The sequence below is a fragment of the Orcinus orca genome, chromosome 3 (assembly GCF_937001465.1).
Source record: "Orcinus orca chromosome 3, mOrcOrc1.1, whole genome shotgun sequence".
Classification (NCBI taxonomy): domain Eukaryota; kingdom Metazoa; phylum Chordata; class Mammalia; order Artiodactyla; family Delphinidae; genus Orcinus; species Orcinus orca.
In genome coordinates, this window is record NC_064561.1 from 13573312 (window position 1) to 13596475 (window position 23164).

The following is a 23164-nucleotide window of genomic DNA, read 5'->3' on the forward strand; positions in this document are numbered from 1 at the left end:
GTGGATAACAAAATGTAACATTTCTTTAGAGCACCCGGCACCGGACTGAATTATTTGCATACATTATCTCACGTATTTGAACGTGTGCCCAGTATCTTGTTTGGCGCTTAGTTGTAATTTTCACTCCAACGTGGTTTTCCCGTATTCGTTTTCGAGCTCAAGGCCAGAGAAGTTAGGAAAGAGCATAGGTTGGCACAGCACCCCCATGGCAGATCCGGGATTGGAGGTGTGCCCTGCGCTGTTAGATCCGGCTCCCTCCTGCCGGCCTCCAGGGCACAGGCCCGTCTCCAGCCTGACTGCGCTTGGGCCTCAGGTCTTTCCGTAGTGCACAGCTCCGCCCCTTCGAACTCCACAGGATTCCACCTCCAGGCCGTCTCCTCTGAGCCAATCACCGTGGTCCCGGGATAACGGGAGGCGGGAATAGGGTGGGGCTCTCACGAAATTGGCACCACCTTCAGCCACTGGCATAAGGACATTTCGAGATGGACAGCGGGGCTATCCAATAGGCGTGAAGCAAGGTCCGGAGCGAGCCAATGCGGTCGGGAGGCGGGGCTCAGTTGTGTGTAGAAGGAGGCCGGGGGATTGTCGCCGCTTTCGCGGCCTCTGACGCGTGGAGCAGCTGCCTGAGTCTTCGGGTGCAGCATCGCTACTGCCATGAGCTACACAGGTGGGCCCGGCAGGGTGGTGTGGGGTCGGGTCCGGGAGGGGAGGGACAGGGATGTGCCAGAGCCGCGCCGGGCTCGTCCGTGCCTCCCCCGGGGCTTGGACACTGCCCTTTCTGCGGTCACAAAATGGCGCCGCAGGCCCGTCGCCTCAGTTTCGCGCCCCTCACGTCTAGGCGTCTTAGTTCTCTGTGTTGGCAACCTTGGATCCCGGCTCCCGGCCGCCAGAAGTCTTGGCTTCTGTCGTCTGTGTCCGTGGGCCTTGGCCTCGGCGCCTGAGATGTCTCTTCCGTTCCTGGCCCAGCCCCCTGGGTCCTCGACGCCTCAGGTCGCCCTTTCTCAGGCCTCGGCCCTTCAGGTCAGTCTGCTGACTCGGCTGCAGTCGCCATTGCCATACTGTTTCCCGCGCAGTTTCCGTGCAGATGCCGCAGCTGCCCGCATCATCCCCCGCTTTTATCTGCCTCAGGCTGGGAGAGGCGCCAGGCCCGGCGGGGGGATGAGTAAATCAATATATGAAGGCTTTGGGCTGAATGGGAATCTCGCGTCCTTAGGGACTGAGCCTGAGCCTTGTGGGGAATGGCTAGCTTCCGCGTTGACTCATTCCACACCTGTCAAATTCATCGTGTCGGGGTTACAAACATAGTATATATCGTGGGCTGGTCAGTACCTTGAGGGGGTCGCTGTATAACATGGGGTGGTTGGGGACCTCTGAAGAGGTGACATTTGAGCAGAGACCTGAATGGAATGAGGGAGTAAAGGATATCAGGGGGCCTTCGACATAAAGACGCAGTGGCAGGAGCTGCCTGACTTGTTAAAGATCAGCCAAGGCGATCAGTGGGACTTGAGCTAAGGGGAGAAGGGGGGATGATGAGATTAGAGAAGGGGCCATAGGATATGCTTGGGTGATTTCAGATCAGCCCTGGATGAATTCAGAGGCTGCCTGGGTTTGCCTTGGGAATAGCTGATGAGGCTTCTCAGCCAAGAGCCTCCCTTGTAATGCGGGTATTACAGGCGTGAGCATGTGTGGTTGTTGGGGAACCAGCATTCTACTTGGAATGTTTTTAGGACTGAGAATGGAACCTGAGCCTCTGGGGCTGCTCTATAGGCTGCTTTATATTGGCCTAGACAAGAAGGTAGTGTTAGCCCTCCAGGTCAGGAGCTTGGCAAGAACTCCAGTTTTTAAAGCAACCATCCCTTAGCCCAGTGGTTCTCAACCGGGGGCAGTTTTGCCCTCCAGGGGACACTGGCAATGTTTGGAGACATTTTTGGTTTTCACTTCTTGGGGTGGGAGTGCTACTAGTGCATCTAGTGGATAGAGACCAGGAATGCTGCTAAACATCCTACAGTACACAGGATGGCCCCACTGGAAAGAATTATCTGGCCCCAAACATCAGTAGTGCCGAGGTTGAGCAACCCTGCCCTAGCCTTTGTGTACCCTTCCTGGTTCAGGAGGAAAGTCAGTAGGGTTGTTGCTGACATATCTGGAATTGAGATGTGATCCTTTTCACCAAATCTTACTGAGAACTGGAAGACAGTTCTGTGGTTATCAGGGGCAGGATTGCTGAAGAAACCAGGGATAAATGGTGGGGGGCTGTGGGGTAGCTTAATAATGGACCATTTGTTTTTTTATAGACGAGGAAGCTGAGTTTAGAGAGGTCACAAATGGCCAATTCTGAATTTCAACTCCACATCTTATAGGCTGTAATTCTGGGTTTGAGTGGGCACTGAGGTAGCCAAGGTAATGAGGTAATGATTAGTTTTTCCTTGATTTTGATCAACTGAAAACCACAGTAGCTTTATAATGTGAGTCTTTCCCTTTTAAGAAGCAGACCACCGAAGTCAGAGGCATATAGGGACTTCCCTGTGGTCCAGTGATTAAGACTCCACGCTTGCACTGCAGGGGACACGGGTTCAATCCCTGGTTAGGGAACTAAGACCCTACATGCTGTTCGGTGCAGCCAAAAAATAAATAAAGTCAGAGGCATTTTATGTCACATTTCAGACAACTGTTTGCCTGTAAGGAGAACTTCTGGAGGCCTTGAAACAAATGTTACCATTATTAGTAAGCATAGAAGGTGATTAAAATAATTTATCTTTTTGATAACTTGTCCATTTTTTGAACCTAGTTTCTTTATGTGTACTTGAGAAAGAATGTTCCATCTCCAGCACTGAGGGGGGGAGATTGGAGCAGTGGAAAAACAGGACAAAAATTCAGAATCAGGTCTTCAAACAAAGGTCTGAAATGCTACTAATCTTTTTATAGGAACATTTATTATCTCACATATTTTCTGTGTGTTAGGAATGCACAGGTGGTTTAGCTGGATGGTTCTGGCTTGGGATTTCTCATGAGGTTACATTTTGGATGTTAGCTGGGACTGTAATCATCTGAAGGCTTGACTCAGGCTGAAGGTGACTCAAACTCATGTGGCTGACAGGTTGGTGCTGGCTGTTGGTTCCTATACCATCTGGACCTCTCCACAGGCTTACTAGAGGGTACTCACTCTGTGCTGGCTAATTTCCCCCAGAGTGAATGATCTAAGAGAGAGCAAGGTGGAAGTCTCAGAAGTCACACTCAGTCATTTTTGCAATACCTTTTTGGTTACACTGGCTATCTCTATTAGTTTGGGAAGAGACAACATAATGTCTGGAGGCAAGAATCATTGGAGGCCAACTTGGAGGCTGGTTATCACCAGATGGTAAAGGTTGGGGGCAACCTAACCCAGTTCCAATTGTCCTCTAATTTTTGTCACTTAATATCATTTCTTCAAAGAATCCCCTTCTAAAAAAAGAAGGAAAAGAATAAAACTGAGAAGCTTTGTGTATTTTTGAGCAAAAAAGATGTCAGAGAGGCTGGCCAAGAGGGAGGGGCTATGATACAGAGTTATAAATCCATGGTCTGACCTTTCACTTTATATGACCAAAAACTTGCTTATTTTATTTTTTCACTCAGAGCTTATTGTATTTTTTTTACTCGGAGTTTATCAAGCTGGTAAATTGAACTAAGAAGAGAACGATATCGCAGCCAGACAAGAATTTGTTCATAATTGGAGCATAACTGGCTAAGGAAGGTCCTGCCCTGGAGACAGTATTGTGGAAAAGAATATTAATGTGGGGAGGACAGGACTAGAGCAGTTTGCCGTTGAGCTCTGAAGGTTTGATGGATTGTCTTTCCTTTCTCCCCGGGGAGAATCAGGCCCCCTCTCCCCTGAATATACATAGATCTTTTGCTCCATGGCTTTCGTGTAGTGGGTTCCAGTATGTATTTCTGTTAGCTTGTGGTAGGTTCCAGTTGCAGCTGCAGTACATACCAACCACATTACCTAAAGTCTGGAGCCATTTTGCCAGTGGCAGTATTGCTGAACAGACGAGTTTCCAGAAGCTAGTTGAGCAAACGGTGGAAAAGCCCCGTGTAAGGTACTTTTTACCCTGTGAGCCTTCCCCACAGGTCAACCATCTTTAGAATGCTTTCAGTGTTTCTTGTGTACAGTTATTGATTATCAAGGGTTAAGATTTAAGTATCTCAGGAAGGTCTTGGGTCCCTGGAGGGAATCTATTCCAGTGTGCCCTCTTTAATTAGGGAAGGTAAAAAATGTTGGATTTGTATACTTCTCTCACTGGCTCTCTCATTCCCCAATGCCCAGTCTCACTTCTCTCCTCTGGGAAGTAAAGATAAAGTGTGGGTCCACTGATCCTTATTTGAAACCCTTGGAGCTGGGTGTGTTTTGGAATTCTAGCTTGAGAGGACATTCCACAGCACCTGCACTGGGGTCTGGGGCAGCACCTTGTAATTAAATGAAGAAAGATAAAAAATATCCTCACAGGTCAGTTTTGCCCCAAAATGAGTGTTGACACCACATTTGAGGAGAACACTTGGTTTTCAGACCTTTTTGGAATTGCAGGGTTTGGTTTTGAGTCCTTTTTGGAATTGCAGGGTAAGGGTCTTGGCCCTGTTCCTTTTGTTGGCTGTGGTGAGGATGAAATGAAATAATGCAGATAAAGCTCTTAGCACCCTGCAGGGGAAACACTTGTTAAGTTGTTGGCTGTCATCTTTGTTGCTTCCCTCTTAAGAAATGAACATGATGTGTTGGTTTCTGCTGCACTGTGAAGTGAATCAGCCATGCGCATACACACATCCCCTCCCTCTTGGACCTCCCTTCCCCTCCCCACTCACTTTCTCCCAAACCATTTTGATTATGACTTACTGCCTTCAGCCACTTCCTTGTCCAGTATTGCCTGCATACCCGCCTTTTGACCTGAAGGGGCTGCTTTGATCATATCACTTCTTTGTTTAAAATTCCATTAATGGTTCATTGGTAATTCCAGAATCGAGTTCAAATTTAAAGGCATATGAGGTCTCCTCCATAGATTGCTCTTTTCCCCCTTCCACTGTGGTCTCCCATTTTTGTTTTACTGAAATGCTTTAGTGAGCATGCGTCTTTAAAACTCTTAATTCACAGTTCTGATGCTGGAATATCCTACCTTCATCTCCCAGGTTTTCACAGTTACAGTTGTCCTTTAGGGTTCAGAACAAATCTCACTTTCACCTTGAAGTCTTAATCTCTTATCCATGGGACTGTCCCTTTTCTGAAATCTCCTATGGCTTATGTTAACTTTTATTCACTTAGTGTTTTTCATTTATTGCTTTTATTGTATTTTTTCATGGTTGTATGTGATCTTTCCAGTTGTGTTGATTAAATACATACAGATATATATATATTTATATAGATGTATGTGTGGGGGGGTGTCCACACATACATAAACTCCAAGGACCATATATCATCCTTAGCAGATATTGAAGTATTGGAATTGTTTTCTTTGCCTTCTGTGTGGTGGAATTAAAGTAATGGTAATGAGGGAGGGCTACTTTATTGCTGTAAGAGTACTTTTTCTCATTACATTCACAGAAGAATGTACCTTGTTTTATTCACTAATCATAAGATGAAGGTGTGTAAACTGACTTCTCTATCAGTTTGAAACTTTAGATAATGCCTCTATGTCCTAATTGTTTTTTCTGTTTGTGTTTTTTTTGTTTTTGAGGTTTGCGGGCCTCTCACGGTTGTGGCCTCTCCCGTTGCGGAGCACAGGCTCCGGACGCGCAGGCTTAGGACGCGCAGGCTTAGCGGCCATGGCCATGGCTCACGGGCCCAGCCGCTCTGCGGCATGTGGGATCTTCCCGGACCGGGGCACGAACCCGTGTCCCCTGCATCAGCAGGCGGACTCTCAACCACTGCGCCACCAGGGAAGCCCTGTCCTAATTGTTTTAAATGTTTAAAGAGGACAAGCATATAATGTTGCTTAACATGAAAAATGTTATCAAGTGGAATAAAGACTATTTGTTGTTAAAGAAAATCAATTTGGGGGAATTTATTTAATTGAAAACAAAAATATAAGTATTTTGAAACCATTCTTTACCATGTGTTTCTTAACCATGATCTGTGGAGTCAATTTTATTTAATTCTTGAGACCTGTAAAAAGACCTGTATAGAAAGACCTTGTTTTTCCCCTACTCTGAGTATACTAAAATTAAAGAAGATATGTTTAAGGACATTTTCCTCAATGTAAAGAAAGTATTTGCTAAAGTAAAATTCTCTTTCACATTAAGTTGAAGATACATAGTTGATACACCTTTTGCCTTATGCACTGTGAATGTTAAATCCACATCCTAAACTTAAAATATTTGTGAGTCCTCCACAGGACTATTTGTAAATGTTTTATATACTAGTCTTGAATAAACATTCAGTATTATACCAAAAAAGAAAAGAAAAGAAATGAACATGGAAGAGTGTCAACAAATATGTGAACGCCTACCCAGGGAAAGGTACTTTGTGTGTGCTTTTGTTGTAAATAAGCTACTGGAGGTTCTGGCTTTAATTTTTAGGTCATGAGTTGGTGCTGATGGGAACAGGCAAATATTGCCCCTTATGGTGTCTGTCATAATTTCAGTGCTAAGTGTAAATCATTTAAAAAATGTTTTAAACATGTAGTTTTAAAGATAGTGTCAGGATTCATCGTAATCTGTTATAATCAGCATTTGAGAGCAGTAGTTTCTGGTAGAGGTTCAGATTTTCCTTACCTGGTACTAATTCATTTTAAATTGAGAAATAGTATGAGAGTTGAGAAGATAAGAAATTATATGTATAATCTATAATACTTATTCCATGTCAACATGCTAACCCCAATGCAATTGAAATTACAATTACCTTTGAGAGGTAATTGTAATACACACATTTTTTTATTGGGAAACTGAAAAATACAAAGCCGTTTCGGCTTCAGATTTGGGGGAATGGAAGAGGTATTATTTACCTTAACATTGTTCAAAACTGACCCCCCATTGTTTTTTGAATTGGAGCTCACCTTTCAGTGATTTGATATAAATATTTTCCTCATTCAACTGAATAATTTGGGTACCCATTTATCAAAACAGGATACTAGTTTGAAGGTTTAAAAGTGTTTATGCAATTCTTCTGGCATAGCAAGTTAAACATAGCCTGCCTTTCCATTGGTTAATATGTTCTGGAGGTGTAATTAAAGCGTTCAGAAGCTAGAGGTTTTGGTGGCTTTCCAGTGACGGGAGGGTCTGCCAGCCAGTCTCCACTGAAAGGTAGTCTTAGATCATTTTCATGCAACTTGTTTGGGAAAATTAACCACACTGTACCTCTGTTTAGGCTTTGTCCAGGGATCTGAAACCACATTGCATTCTACATACTCAGACACAACTGCTCAACCCACCTGTGATTATGGTAAGTGTGGGCCCCTGGGAATTGGAGGGTGCATGCTCTGCCTTCTTCTAGTGGCAGAGCAATTTGGTGTTTATTAGTTGCCTTTAACTTTGCTGTCACACTGTCTTTTCCAAAGGCAAACTTGTGTGAAATGGTATGGTGGGCTCTTAGAATAGCCAGTGCTTCCCTTTGGGGAATTATGGGAAAGATGTCTGTTATTGAGCAAGCTGGAGTTCCTGGGGCTGTAAAAGATTTGTTCCTTTGACTCTTTGACATTTTCTTAGAAGTACCTGTGGTCTGTGACAAAGATCTGGCTTCAGAAAATCCCCTTGAGGGTCTGGGAAGGAGAATGGCCAATCAAAGTCCAAAGGATTGGTCTGAGCAGAAACCAAGCCATTAACTTAGCCCCAGGGTAGTGCATGAGACTGCAGTGTGGGAGAGGCTGCCTGTCTGAATCTAGCAGGCCTTTAGAGTCACAGTCAGGCCAGCAGGCTCCTCACACACAGGTTTGAGAGAAGGTTTCTCATTGATTTCTCAACTCTGGACAGACACACTAAATCTCTAATTCAGAAGTAGCCACGTGACAGAATCCATAGATGGTCTGTTGGTGTCCTTCAGCAGCCCAGAACTGCCAGTAAAGCTGTCCTTCTGTGATCTGTGACCCTAGTTGTCTGTCAAGAAGGAGCCCTCTTTAAAGGATTTTGCCTTGGTTACTGAGATGGGTTATTGGTTTTACTGCCAATGTCTAGGGAAAGACTAAGCCTACACAGTCACATTCCCTCAGGAGTCACTGATTAAGTGGACATAAGTAAGCTCCCTGAAGAATTAGCAGATAGTCTCGGGGCGGGGGCGGGGGAGACTTAAAATGTTCTGAAAATTGGGCTTCCCTGGTGGCGCAGTGGTTAAGAATCCGCCTGCCAATGCAGGGGACACAGGTTTCGTGCCCTGGTCCGGGAAGATCCCACGTGTCACGGAGCAGCTAAGCCCGTGCGCCACAACTAGAGAAAGCCTGCTTGCAGTAACGAAGACCCCTAATGCAGCCAAAAATAAATTAATTAATTAATTTTTAAAAATACTTAAAAAAAATGTTCTGAAAATGAGTAAGGAGGTATCAAGGAGTTCATAAATGAGGAGAAACTTGGTTTGCATGGCTTCTCTGTCCTGCCCTCCCTGCCTCAACCCTTTGAATCAGACATAGTCCCACATCACATATCATTTTTGAATTATTTTCCCTCAGGTTTATATATTCTGGGTACAGAGCATTTTATCAGATGTGCCATTTGCAAATATTTTCTCCCAGACTGGAGTTTATCTATTTATTCTCTTGATAGTGTCTTTGGAAGAATACAAATTCTTCATTTTGATGAAGTCCAATTCATCAGTCTTTTCTTTGTTTAAGTCTTTTGGCCGCACCACGCGGCATGTGGGATCTTAGTTCCCGGACCAGGGATTAAACCTGTGCCCCCTGCATTGGCAGCGCAGGGTGTTAACCACTGGACCGCCAGGGAAGTCCCAATTTTTCCTTTAATAAATCGTGATTTCTGGTGGTGTATCTATGAAATTTATGCTTAGCCCAAGGCCACAAAGATTTTCTCCTAAGTTTTCTTTTAGGTGTTTCATAGTCCTAGGTTTTACTTTTATTTTGTGATCCACTTGAGTTAATATTTCTACCAAGTGTGCAGTATAGGTCAAGATTCTTTTTTACCTTTGTTGAAAATTAATTGAACATATACGTGTGGGTCTGTATCTGGCCTCTAATTCAGTTCCATTGATCTTTGAGTCTGAATTTCCTATAGTACCTTGCTGTCTTGATCACTATAGTAAGTCTTGAAATTTGTAAATGTGAATCCTCTGGGTTTGTTCTTTTTCCAAAATTGACTTGGATATTATAGTTCCTTTGTTTTTGCATATAAATTTTAGAATCAGTTTGTCAATTTCTATTAAAATTCCTGCTGAGATTTTGAGTTGAATGGTCTTGAATCTATAGATTAGTTTGGGAGAATTGAAATCTTAACAGTATTAAGCCTTCCAGTACATGAACACAGTATGCCACTTCATTTGTTCAGGTCTTTGATTTCTTTCATTGGTGGTGTAGTTTTTTTGTTTGTTTTTTTTTTAAAAAAACACTTCACTTAGGAATATGGTCACTTCATTTAGGAATTAAAGAGAAGCTGTACATTCTTTTTTTTATATAAATTTATTTATTTTTATTTATTTATTTTTGGCTGTGTTGGGTCTTTGTTTCTGTGTGAGGGCTTTCTCTAGTTGCAGCGAGCGGGGGCCACTCTTCATTGCGGTGCACGGGCCTCTCACTGTCACGGCCTCTCTTGTTGCGGAGCACAGGCTCCAGACACGCAGGCTCAGTAGTTGTGGCTCACGGGCCCAGTTGCCCCGTGGCATATGGGATCTTCCCAGACCAGTTCTCGAACCCGTGTCCCCTTCACTGGCAGGCAGATTCTCAACCACTACGCCACTAGGGAAGCCCCAGTGGTGTAGATTTTTACACACAGATCTTGCACACAATTTGTTAGATTTGCAGCTAAGTATTTCATGTCTTTAGTGCTGTGGTATATGATAGTTTTCAAAAATTCAGTTTCCAGTTGTTCATTGCTGGTATGTAAAGATTTGATTTTTGTATATTGACCTTGTAATAAACCTTGCTTAGCTTACTTATTCACTAGTAACTCTTTTTTGTAGATTTTTTGGAGTAGTTTTACATAGACAATCATATTGTGAAGCAATAGGTATATTTTTACTTTTCCTTCTGGATCAGATTGCAAGAATAATATAATAGCATTTAAGTAACATTTTGAAAAACAGTCAACCAAGATCCCACCATTTTATATTTAACTTTTGTCAGCATAGTTACTTTAGGTAGTTGAATAACTTGCAGGTGGCTAGAATTGTGTCTGCGGTTTTGTTTTGCTTACTGTTAGAAGCATTTCCTTGTGCAGCATAAGGCTTAGATTCTTTTTTGATGCCTATGTGATCTCACTGAGTAGTTTGGCTATAATCTGTTCTGATTAACTATTACCTTAAAGTTGAATGTTTACATTGTGTTCTTTTTTTATTTTTAATTTATTTATTTTTGGTTGTGTTGGGTCTTCATTGCTGCGCACAGGCTTTCTCTAGTTGCGGTGCACAGGCTTCTCATTGCAGTGGCTTCTCTTGTGTGGAGCGTGGGCTCTAGGTGTGTGGGCTCAGTAGTTGTGGTGCACGGGCTTAGTTGCTCCGCAGCATGTGGGATCTTCCCAGACCAACGATCGAACTGTGTCCCCTGCATTGGCAGGCGGATTCTTTTTTTTCTTGTTTTTAATATCTTTATTGGAGTATAATTGCTTTACAATGGTGTGTTAGTTTCTGCTTTATAACAAAGTGAATCAATTATATATATATACATATGTTCCCATATCTCTTCCCTCTTGCGTCTCCCTCCCTCCCACCCTCCCTATCCCACCCCTCTAGGTGGTCACAAAGCACCGAGCTGATCTCCTTGTGCTATGCGGCTGCTTCCCACTAGCTATCTATTTTACGTTTGGTAGTGTATATATGTCCATGCCACTGTCTCACTTTGTCACAGCTTACCCTTCCCCCTCCCCATATCCTCAAGTCCATTCTCTAGTAGGTCTGTGTCTTTATTCCCGTCTTGCCCCTAGGTTCTTCATGACCTTTTTTTTTTTCCTTAGATTCCATATATATGTGTTAGCATATGGTATTTGTTTTTCTCTTTCTGACTTACTTCACTCTGTATGACAGACTGTAGGTCCATCTGGCAGGCGGATTCTTAACCACTGCGCCACCAGGGAAGTCCCTACATTGTTTTCTACTTTTGCTCTTTTTTGTTTACTACGACTGTCTCCTTTTCTTTACTCTCTCTTTTTTTGTTGTTTCCTTTTTAAAATAAATTACATTCTTAAAATTCTCTTTTGTCAACTCTGGTCTCATCTCTGTGGATGGAAGTTAGTTCCGATGTTCTTCTGCAAGGGTCAGGTCTCAGGGAGTCGCCAAAAAACATAGTGTAGACAAAGATTTCCGCCCCCCCCAAAAAAGGGACCTGGTTGGGGAGCCCATCAGGGAGTCTAGGTTGCTCTGGGCATAGCAAGTAGCACATAGGGAGTGCTTGCCTGCCCCTGTCATAGGAGCCACCAACCTGTCCTTGTGTTTAGCGTTAATGCTCACTCCTGCTTCCTCTCCCTGTGCTTCTTTGCTCGTTCTGGCAAGTCCTCAGTAGCAGAAGCCTGGGGTGGGGCAGGGACATCCTATTCTGGCCTCACAAGCATAACCCTGATGGGTCTGCATTTGCCTCCCAGTCCTGTCTCTTTTTGAATAGCTAGTGTCCACTGTCCTGGGTGCAAACAGCCATGTGGCCAGGCTCTTGTTAGCTGCTGGGACTAAGTGCATTATTCCTTGTATGGCTCTGCCAGCCTCTCTTCTGCCTGTAAGAACGCCTCTTTCACCACTCACTCCTTACATGATGTCCAGCTGCTGTCCCTTGCTGCTCTAATTACTTAGTGTCTCCTTTAACACACAGTGCTCTGGGCCTGAGGAGTGCCCAGGACTGCCAGCCTCTGTTCTGTGTCCTCTGAGCATGATAATTCTTGAATAAACAAACGAATGAGAAGCCCTTGCTTTGGTTTCCCCAGCTGAAGAGGATTTTTGCTTTGTGAGCTCTAGCATGCCCACGGTTCATTAAAGTAGTGTTCGTCTAAAGTTCCTTGCTGGTTTCCAGTGTCTCCCCATTCGTTTGTGCAGTGGATTGAGGAGGAGCCTGAGTGTAGGATCTCAGCCTGCCCCCATCCCCCTTCATTCTGATTCATCTTCTCAGTGTATGCAGTATTGCTTTCCTGTGGCTGGATTCTGTTGTTCATCACACTGCCATCTCACTGAGCTTGGTCCCCTGCCCTGGGATGAGCCTGACCTGTCTGTCTGCAGGGTAGACAGTGTGGAGTAGCAGGTAACTCTGAGGTCTCACCCAAGGCACTGGAAAAGCAGTCACCTGTTCTAATGGACTCCCTTGGGAAAGAAACATGTCTGCTTGACTCAGAGGTCCCTCTTGGCTTTGCACTTTGTCAGTTTTCAGTGGCTTTATGTTTCTGAAGGAATGAATTTTTCTTACATGCTGTAATAAAATCCAAAGCATATTTAGTTTATAATCCAGATTGTTTTCTCAACAGCTTTTCTCAAGCTGGGAGTGGTGTTTTGTCCCCCTCTGCTTATGTGTTCCAGCAGAGCACACTCACAATTCAAGTGTTTGGTGGTTCTCCCTGTTAAGACAGACATTTAAGGGACTAGAGCAGTCAGTTTCTCTGCTCCATATGGCTTTGTCGGGTGATTTGATTGACACGATTTCAGAGTGGCTATGAGCTCTGTGCTGAGCTTCTTGTACAGCACAGTGTCGGTGTAAGGCACTGGAAACTGCTCTCCTCCTCCTCTGATTGGTGCTTAGCCAGGGGCAAGAGTAATCTTCCAATACTGGCTTTTTTTTTTTTTTTTGTGGTACGCGGGCCTCTCACTGTTGTGGCCTCTCCCGTCGCGGAGCACAGGCTCCGGACGCGCAGGCTCAGCAGCCATGGCTCATGGGCCCAGCCACTCCGCGGCATGTGGGATCTTCCTGGACCGGGGCACGAACCCGTGTCCCCTGCATCGGCAGGCGGACTCTCAACCACTGCGCCACCAGGGAAGCCCCCAATTCTGGCTTTTTAAGGAAGGCGTATAGGAGCCAAATTCCTTAGCTGAGAGTGTTAGGAATGGGAGGTTCCTTAAATAGCAGATGGTCAGAACCACGAAAGGTCAGGCACCAGGGCAGCAGGTGGCCTGGGTCATTTATGTAGTGCTCTCAAGCTCAAGGCTTCTCAATTAGGGGAGGTTCAGTCTCCTGTAACCGCTCAGGTTCTAGGAATCGTTGTCTTTGTGCCTGAATTAAACTCTTACTGTATTGTAAGCAATTATAGGTGTAATTGTTCTTTTACTTTTTGTAGGATATGGAACTTGGAGCTCTGGGACAAACAGAGGCAAGTATTATACCCATGATCATTCTCCTCTCCCTTGGGATTGAACTGGTTGAGTCTTTCTGCCACTGCCCAGCTTAGCCAAGGTTTTGGGGTGGGGGTCGCCTTTGGGGGTCCCAGGTGCCCTGGAGCTGGCTACTCCTTCCCAGGAGGCCTTATTAGTATGAACTAGGGCCCAGCCAGCCTTAGGTGGCTAAGATCCAGTCTTGTCTCTGTGACCGAAGGTGTCCTTGTCTCCGTGTTTGTCTGTCTCTCCTCGCCCCCTCCATCTTGTCTGTCTTTCTGTCTCCCTCATTGCAGGCTACGAGAACTATGGTTATGGCTATGGCTATGGCCAGGATAACACCACCAACTATGGGTATGGTATGGCCACTTCAAACTCTTGGGAAATGCCTAGCTCTGACACAAATGCAAACCCTAGTGCCATGGGTAGTGCCAGTGCTGATTCCGTTTTGTCCAGAATTAACCAACGCTTAGATATGGTGCCGCATTTGGAGACAGACATGATACAAGGAGGCGTGTACGGCTCAGGTGGAGAAAGGTGAGTGGACACCTGCCTAGGTGCTGAGGCTCTGCAGGGTCACCTCCTGCCTATTGCCCCTTGGCGTCTCCCTCTTCTGAACTGCCTCTTACGTCTGCTTTCTCCTTCTTTGCTCTGCTGTCGGGGCTTCCCAGAGACTGCTTGGGGTCCAGTGCACTTCCCTTCTTTGGCCTGTGTCCCCTCCTCCCTCCACCCTCCCCAACTGCCTGATGGTGAGCCTCTCTTCCAGCTTTTAGAAAGAGGAACAAGCCCAGACTGGGCTGGCTTCACTGTACCCTCCGAGTGGCTCTTCTCAGGAGCATTGTTAAATGGCTCTTCCCTCTGGAGACAGCCATTTGACATTCTTCAGATACTTTACATCCTGCGCTCTGTCAGGGCAGGACAGATTGGGTTGGGTGTGAAGGGTGGGATGAACCCTTGGGGCTGACCACTGTGAGCTGCGCATCCCACATAAGGGACAAGGAAGATGTGGGCATGTCCTGACCACCCTTCAGTGCCTTATAAACATGTACCTGTTGAGCCTCAGAAGTGCCCGTGAGGAACTGTTGACATCCTTACTTTGCAAATGGGGAAAGTGAAGCGCATGCAGGTCACACCTCTTGCCCACAGGCACCCAGGAGTAAATAGTGGAGCTGGGCCTCCCACTCAGATCTGTCCTACCCCACAGCATCATGCTGTGGGCATTTGTCATTGTCTGAAGTGGTGCTGGCCTAGAAGTTCTTGTGCCCTAGTGAGAGGTTTCAGTGAGGAGAGCACATGTATTTCTGGCACAGGTTGGGGTGGAGTGGCCTAATGGCTCCAGCTGACAAATGGGAGAGAGCAGAGAGTAAGGAGGGGCCTGGCCAGGCACTGATGGGGCCAAGTGAGGCACCAGGACCACTAGGGGGCAGAGGGTACCAAGGGGACTTTTGCTTGCATGGGCTCTGTAGCAAGCAAAAAGTGTTGGGGGATGCCCAGCACATCCCCTGCCTGACAGTCATAGTGCTTGGAGCTGAGGCTGCCAAATTGCAGGCAGGGGGTGGGCGGGGGGCCGTGCAGTTGGGCTGACATTGCTGCTGGTGCCAGCTGCCTGTGTACCTTCTTGTGGCAACCTGGAGCTGGAGAGCAGGGTTGAGGGATGGAGTGGCAATTAATTGGGTAGCACTGGCCTATTCTTTCATGCTGCTGGTGCTTCTTGACTACCCAGCTTTGGCAAAGAGACATGTGGGGTCTGGGCCTGTGGGTTGCAGCCATGGTTAGAACGGCTCTCTCTGGTGCCCTGTCTTGCGCAGGTAGAATGTTTGGCCTGCCTTCCCAGTTGCTATGTAGGATGTGATTCCCTGTCCTGGGCTCCAGAGTTGATATGAGCTCATAAGAACTCTTTTTCTTGTCCCTGGGCAAGGTCACATTGTCTTTCCTGGCAACATTCCTTGTTTTGTCTTCCTTTTCCTTTCGAGTGGTGATGGGCTTTGAAGGGTTTGGCAGTCTCTCGTGGGTGTCATCAGCCCCAGTGGACAAACACTGATGTGCTGAACTGCCCATGTACTGCAGGATGCTAGGGTGCTTGGCTCTGCCCCTCAAGGAGCAACCTTGGGTGTTGTGACTGCCACAGACACATGCACGTTTCTTATGGGCTGTGGGCTGTCTCTTCTCCTAACTGAGACCTACTTTACCCTAATAGTCCTTCTTAGGGTCCTCAAGCTGGTGTGGCCCACATGCAAGCTTGGGGACATCATCTGAGAGGCCCTTCTGGCTTCTAGAAGTCTGCTCCTGAGAGGCCTTTTAAATTGGCATTTCCAAATATTGATCCTCTGATGGGGATCAATGGGGTAGGTGCTGGAGTGGGTTTTCTGTCCCCATGACAGAGAGGTTTGGTGGCAGGCAGGAGCAGAAGGGTGATAGGACCTGAGGCCCTCCCTGATGCTTGCCACCTGCCCCTGCAGATACGATTCCTACGAGGCCTGTGACTCGAGGGCCGTCCTGAGTGAGCGTGATCTGTACCGGTCGGGCTATGACTACGGCGAGCTTGACCCTGAGATGGAAATGGCCTACGAGGGCCAGTATGATGCCTACCGCGACCAGTTCCGCATGCGTGGTGGCGACACCTTTGGCCCACGGGCTCAGGGCTGGGCCCGGGACTCCCGGAGTGGCCGGCCGATGGCCTCAGGCTATGGGCGTGTGTGGGAAGACCCCATGGGGGCCCGGGGCCAGTGCATGCCTGGTGCCTCCCGGCTGCCCTCCCTCTTCTCCCAGAACATCATCCCTGAGTACGGCATGTTCCAGGGCATGCGTGGCGGGGGCACCTTTCCGGGTGGCTCCCGCTTTGGCTTTGGGTTTGGCAATGGCATGAAACAGATGAGGCGGACCTGGAAGACCTGGACCACAGCTGACTTTCGGGTGAGTGGAGGAGGCCTTCCTGTTTTGTGACTGAGCAGAGCGAGGGGCCTGGAGCCATCCACCCTTACCCTGCTCCCTCTTTCTGACCCAGACCAAGAAAAAGAAGAGAAAGCAATGTGGCAGTCCCGACGAGCCCGACAGCAAAGCCACCCGGACGGACTGCTCCGATAACAGTGATTCAGACAATGGTGAGGCCAGGCACTGGCATAACCCTGTCCTCTGCCCCTTGGGGCTCCTGGGCTGAGCTTGCTTCCTCTTACCTTTCAGACGAGGGCACCGAGGGGGAAGCTGCAGAGGGCACTGAAGGCGCTGAGCCTGTGGAGAAGGGCTTCAGAGCAGTAAGTGGCCCCAGCCCTGCACTCTCTCTGTCTGTAGGTGAGGCCTGTGAACAGTGGATCGCCTGAGTCATCTCTGCATGCACACATGACTAGTACAAGGAGGTGGAGGTCTGGTAGAGAGCACAAGCTGCTGGCAGGCTGCCTAACCAGAGGTTGGATTTCCTTATCAGAAAAATGGCAGAGTGAGCCCTCTGTGCAAGGGCTGTTGGGAGGATGTGAGGCTCCTGGCTCAGTGCCTGGCCTTGAATAGGGCCTTGTCGTTTACAGCTGTTATGAACAGCTATACATGCTTTAACATTGAATTTTTGAAATTGTGTCTTAGGAAGGAGAAGACGAAGAGGGAAAAGAGGATGGGAAGGAAGAGGGCAAAGAGGATGCAGAGAAAGGTGAGTCTTCTGAGTGGCCTGGGTTCTGGGGTGGCTCTTCCAGGTGCTCGTGGTGGGAGGGGTCCAGCCAAGGGCAGGGTTTTGGCAGAAACGTGTCCAGCTTGGATCCTCCCTTGTGTGGCTGGGTATGTGCTGGTAGGGAGTAACCTCCTTCTTCACCCCCTTCCCACTCTGCCCCTAATCTTCCCAGACCGAGGCTATGGGTGGCGATGGTCCCTGCCTAGTACACTGGTTTTGCCTTCAGGTGGGGGCAGCAAGCAAAAGTGTGGGGGAACCCCAGGCACACCCCCTGCCCTCAGGCCCTTAGTAACATGCAGTTCTGAGTCCTTAATGGTTGGTGTCCAAGCCGGGACCCTTGGTGCAGTTTTTACGGCTCTGGTTTGCGTGTCCTTTCCCTTAGCGCCTCCACAGCCCCTGTTGGGAGTCCCTGTCCCCCTATTCAAGTGATGAGCGCCAGCAGGTACCTAACCATAAATCCAGCCTCAGCCTACTGTTGCCGTGGTGCCCAGTGTGAGGTGGGCAGGGCCATGCAAGCTTTGGGGCCTTTACCACTTGGAGGCTGCTCTTAGGCCCCAGCTGAGGCCTTCCTGCATCCTGCCACCTGGGCCCTCTGAACTTGTGCCAGTGTCCCCACTGAGACAGCCTCTCTTTACCTTCCAGCCTCCCTGTGGCCCACTCTGCAGAGTATAGATGTCCTGGAGAGTGGTGGGGTCAGCACGTGTCCTCCCCTCTTCAGGGCCTAGGCCAAAATCACTCCCCACCCATTCCAGGGTACCCAGCCCTGCTCACAGCCAGAGGCCTTGCTCGACAGCTGCTTTCAGAATGGACCCTCTGGAGTAGATGGTGGATGATCCAGCCAGAGGCCACAAACTGGTAACTGTGCTCCTCTGTTCCCACAGGGGCCCTGAGCACCCAGGATGACAGTGGCCAGACCAAGCGCAAGTTGCAGGCAGGCAAAAAGAACCAGGACAAGCAGAAAAAGCGGCAGCGAGACCGCATGGTGGAAAGGTAACCAGCTTCCCTCCACCCCTTTGCCTCTGCCTCGCTCTGGGGCTGCCTCCAGGAGAGCAGGGCCATAGCTCTGCTGCCTCACCGCCCTCTGGCCTCCCTTGGGAGCTGCCACCTGCTCGGCCGTGCATGGACCCTGCTTTCCGCCAGGCCCAGCTCCCAAGGCCTGATTCGTCCCTTGCCCCTGTGCGGCCGCCTGGCGACCGCTAGCGACTTTGGCCTGAGATCTGACACTGCTCACCACCGTTGCCCAGAAGCTCCAGCACTAGGTCACTCAGCGCACGAGCCCCGAGGTGCACTGGGGGCCTGATGCCCCTGCGGGAGGGGGCCAGCTCATCAGAGACTCAAGGTCCAAGGCGCCTGTGCCACCCCAGCTAGCTGCCAAGAGGCCATCACCGTGCTCAGGAGAGATGGCAGCACCTGTGGGCTGTGGCAGCCTCGGGCCTGCCCTCTGCCCTGCCCGCCGGCCCCGTCAGGCCGGGCCTGTCTGCGGCTGAGCCCTTCACGCCCCTTGGTCGGGTCTGTCTGCCCTCAGGGCTCCCGCACTGGCGCTTGCCTCCTCCTCCTCCGCCTCAGACTCTTGCTCTTGCTGGACCTTCCTCAGCCTCGCCGGCGCCTGGCCCCTGGGCTCTCCAGACAAAGCTGACCCCGTGGCCCAGATAAGGACGTCCGGCAGAGGTAGGGACCTGCCCCAAGGCCTCGGTGGCGGCTGGCCTCCTCCGCCCCTTGCCACGGCGGCCTGCTCCAGCCCAGGCCCCAGACCCCGGGCTTCTGCTGTGGACACGAGGCCCAGACAGAGCACCTCGCTCAGGTGACTCCAGGCTGCCCTCTGGCAGGCCGGGCGGGCGCCCTCCTTCCAGCTCAGACTGGTCTCTTCTCAGAAGAGGAAGATGAGGCAGCAGGTGCCCAGGCCTGCTTGCCTCCCATCCCTCCCGACACCACCCCCAAGCATTCTGAGCAAAGGATGGGCTGGGCCTTTCAGTCCCTCAGACCCCAGAAGGAAGATGCAGCACCTTTTCGGGCCCTGCCTCGGGACTGCGTACTCCACTCTGCACCTCAGGGCCACCTGGCTCACGCCAGGGCATCCTCCTTCCGGTCCCCAGCTGGGCCAAGTACACAAGCTCCTGCCCAGCCTTGGTAGAGATGCCCTCCGGCAACCTTCCAGCGACTCCTTGCCTGTTGCAGCAGCTGCTGCCTCAGGCTTCAGCCTCCTGCCTACGGGAAGGAAGAGCTCCTCCCCTGTCCCCTACGTTGCAGTAACTGCAGCCTGCAGACGTTCTGTCCCTCTCTACACCCAACCCCACTGGTCCTAGCCTGTCCCCCTGCTGGGACCGTACTTCACAGGCCCATGAGCAAGGCCTGTTTCAGGGCTCGCAGCTGGGTTGGGTGAGGCAGCAGCACTGTTCCCTGGGACCCTCTTGATCTCAGTCCCTCATTTCCCTCCTGTGGCAGGATCCAGTTTGTGTGTTCTCTCTGCAAATACCGGACCTTTTACGAGGATGAGATGGCCAGCCACCTCGACAGCAAGTTTCACAAGGAACACTTTAAGTACGTAGGCACCAAGCTTCCGAAGCAGACAGCTGACTTTCTGCAGGTGAGCCTTGGAGTGGTACAGCTGCTTTTACCCTCAGGACATAGAGCAGCCCACACAAACCTTAATATCTCCTTGGGATCTCCGGCAGGACTACGTTGCCAACAAGACCAAGAAGACAGAGGAGCTCCGAAAAACCGTGGAGGACCTTGATGGTCTGATCCAGCAGATCTACAGAGACCAAGATCTGACCCAAGGTGAGGAGGTTCCATCCCAGTCCTATCAGGCAGGGCCTCAGCCTTCCCTCCTCTGGTTCTCAGAGTGGGGTCACAACACCCCTCTGTTCCCCCAGGGAGGGTCACTGAGAACAGCCTCAGGCCCACGTGGAAGTGGCAGGGTGAGGTGAGGAGCTGGTCTGCTGTTTTCCCCCAACTCCTGGGTCTTTCTTAGGTGCCTGGGACCAGTGGCAACTCCCCTCCTTCTCCCCTCTACAGAAATTGCCATGGAACATTTTGTGAAGAAGGTAGAGGCAGCCCACTGTGCAGCCTGTGACCTCTTCATTCCCATGCAGTTTGGGATCATTCAGAAGCACCTCAAGACCATGGATCACAACCGGAACCGCAGGGTGAGTGGCTACCAGTGCCCTCCCACCAGCCTGTGGGTTGACTGGGTGAGGCCACTGGGGAGGTCCTGGGGTTATAGCCCCTGCTTGCCTATGAGAAACTGCAGGGACTGCAGGGCGCAGGAAGATGTAGACATTTCCAGCCCAGTTCAGTCAGCGAAGCTACAGAGAGAGGGGTGGGAAATGGGGACTCTGCCTGGCAGGTGGTGGCATCAGAGCTAGACCTTAAGAAGTAAGGTCTATGGGATATGGGGACCTCCATGTGCATATGGGTCAATGGCCACATAGGTTCAGAAACCAAACAGGGAGAAGTGTATGGTGCAAGTGTTGTTGGAGGAAGTATTGGACACAAGGTTCACAAGGGCTGGGCTGAGGGGCCTGATCTTGCTCCTGTAGGCAGCAAAGCTTTTAAGTGGGGGACCAGTAGGATTAGAGTCGGTGTTGGACTAGAGACTTTGGGCACCTGTTGTGGGAGGGAGGTTGGGGATCAAGGAAGGGCTGCTGCAGTATCAAGCCAGAGGTATGCCTCCACTTTGGAGATGAAGACAGGCAGGATAGAAGAGGTGTTAAGGAAGTGAACAGGAGGTTGGCATGAGGGAGTGACCAGAAGTCTGGGATGTGGCAGATTTCTGCCTTAGCTGGTGGACAGTGTTGCTGCTATGATGGGGAGGGCGGTATATGGTACAGGGAAAGGAGCGAGTTTGGCAAGAAATTGAAAAAATTCTGTCTTGCATTCCAGTGTATTCCCAGTGCCTATCACAGAAGCCAGAGTAGGTGGGGTTTTTTTATTGTTGAATGGGTGACATCCTAGGTTAGAGGTGTCTGTTGGAGATCAAGTGAGGGTGGTGGGGCTTTGCAGTAGGGAAAGAGCTGAGAGGCTCAGGACCCGGTCTGGGCTAGAAAGAGAGTCTTGGGTGCCATCACCTGGAGGAGGCTGATGGGATTTATGAACAGATAATAGCAGCAAAATGGTATAAGAAATAGCATTTCTCAACCTTTTTCCATGCCCATCAGATTCATCGCTGGTCTTTCTCAGTGCAGTGATTCTCAACAGTGGGATGGGTTTAGAGATCTGGCTTGGGTGGTTGAGGAGATTTGGGATTGGCATATGCAATTGAGAGATATGGAAAGATAAGGAAAATGTCCCTTGGCTTTGGCAGCAGAGAAGCTGTAGGGATCTTGCCAAGGTGAGATTCTTGGTTTGGGAGCTGATAAAAGGGGTATACCAAAAGAGAACAGAGAGCAGATTGTAGAGGCTGGACAGTGCATGGTATTAAAACTTGGAAAATCTGGATGAAATGAATGATAGCTAGCAAAAAATAAACTCAAAAGTGATTCTAAAGCAAGTTGGAAAAAAAAGAACAGCTGTAACAACCAGCAACTGTAGAGGGGATTGGAAGGGTGATAAAAGTTACTTTGAAGACACCAGAAGTAGTTTATAGAGATAGTTTCAATATAAGCACTATATTTTTTAAAATTCCAGACTTAGAAGTGAATAAAAAGCTTCTAATTATTATTATTATTTTGGTGACAGCTTTATTGATATACAATTCACATACCATACGGTTCATCCATGTAAGGTGTACAAGTCAGTAGTTTTTAATAATATTCACAGTTATGCAGCTATCAGCACAGTCAATTATAGAACCTTTTCATCACCTCAAAAAGAAACCCATACCCTTTAGCTATCACTCCAACCCCCATGCTCCGCCAGCCTTAGGCGACCACTGATCTACTGTCTGTCTCCATGTATTTGCTTATTATGAACATTTCATAAAAATGCAATCACATAGTATGTGGTCTTCTGTGATCGGCTTCTTCAATTTAGCGTATGTTCAATGTTCTTCCATATTGTAGAATGTGTCAGAACTTCATTCCTTTGTATGGCCTAAAAATATTCTCTTGTATGGACACATACCTCATTTGGTTTATTCATTCTTTAGAATTTGGATTGTTTCTACCTCTTGGCTATTATGGATAATTCTGTTATGATGCAAGTTTTTGTGTGGACATGTATTATCATTTCTTTTAGACAGGAGTGGAATATCTGGGTCAAATAGTAACATTTTAACTTCCTGAGGAACTGCCAGATTGTTTTCCAAAGTGGCTGTACCATTTTATATCCCCATCAGCAATATATGAGAGCTCTGATTTATTATATCTCACCAACACTAGTTATTATCTGACTTTTTGATTCCAGCCATTCTAGTGGGTGTGCAGTGGTATCTGTTGTATTTTTCATTCGCATTTCCCTGATAACTGACTAATGATGTTGAGCATCTTTTCAGTGGCTTGTTGGCCATCTGTCTACATTCTTAGAGGTGAAGAAATGTCTGTTCAGATACTTTATTTTTTAATTGTGTGGTCTTTTTGAGTTGAGGGTTCTTTATGTATTCTAGATACAAGTACCTTATCGGGCATATGATTTGCGAATATTTTCTCCCATTCTGTGGGTTGTTTTTTTTCACCTTTTTAATGTGTCTTTGCAGCACAAAGTTTAATTTTTTTTTTTTGCATTATGCGGGCCTCTCACTGTTGTGGCCTCTCCCGTTGCGGAGCACAGTCTCCGGACGCGCAGGCTCAGCGGCCATGGCTCACGGGCCCAGCCGCTCTGCAGCATGTGGGATCCTCCCGGACCGGGGCATGAACCCGTGTCCCCTGCATCAGCAGGCGGACTCTCAACCACTGCGCCACCAGGGAAGCCCCAAAAGTTTAATTTTGATGAAATCCAGTTTATCTATTTTTTTTCTTTTGTTCCTGTGCTTGGGGTATCATATCTAAGAATCCATTGTCAAATAAAAGGTCACAAAGATTTACCCCTATCTTTTCTTTTTTTAAAATATTTATTTATTTATTTTTGGCTGCGTCGGGTCTTCATTGCTGCTCGCAGGCTTTCTTCAGTTGCAGCCAGCGGGGTCTACTCTTGGTTGCGGTGCACAGGCTTCTCATTGCGGTGGCTTCTCTTGTTGCAGA

At 48.4% G+C, this 23164-nt stretch overlaps 1 protein-coding gene across 2 annotated transcripts in view; it reads left to right on the forward strand.

Moving 5' to 3' along the window:
• Positions 1 to 523: 523 nt before the first annotated feature.
• AKAP8L (A-kinase anchoring protein 8 like) overlaps positions 524 to 23164 on the forward strand; it is a 30133-nt gene continuing 7492 nt past the window's right edge. Inside the window, exons 1-13 of one of the 2 annotated variants that reach the window (XM_012535917.3) lie at positions 524 to 667; positions 7328 to 7402; positions 13360 to 13392; positions 13690 to 13747; positions 13850 to 13930; positions 15853 to 16306; positions 16398 to 16494; positions 16574 to 16644; positions 16967 to 17030; positions 17930 to 18038; positions 19491 to 19632; positions 19721 to 19826; positions 20064 to 20194. In XM_012535917.3, coding sequence (XP_012391371.1) covers positions 655 to 667; positions 7328 to 7402; positions 13360 to 13392; positions 13690 to 13747; positions 13850 to 13930; positions 15853 to 16306; positions 16398 to 16494; positions 16574 to 16644; positions 16967 to 17030; positions 17930 to 18038; positions 19491 to 19632; positions 19721 to 19826; positions 20064 to 20194 — 1434 coding nt within the window. In that variant the 5' untranslated portion in view covers positions 524 to 654. Of the gene's footprint in view, positions 668 to 7327; positions 7403 to 13359; positions 13393 to 13689; positions 13931 to 15852; positions 16307 to 16397; positions 16495 to 16573; positions 16645 to 16966; positions 17031 to 17929; positions 18039 to 19490; positions 19633 to 19720; positions 19827 to 20063; positions 20195 to 23164 lie in introns of both variants that reach the window. The other variant, XM_004277624.2, reaches the window with a different exon arrangement.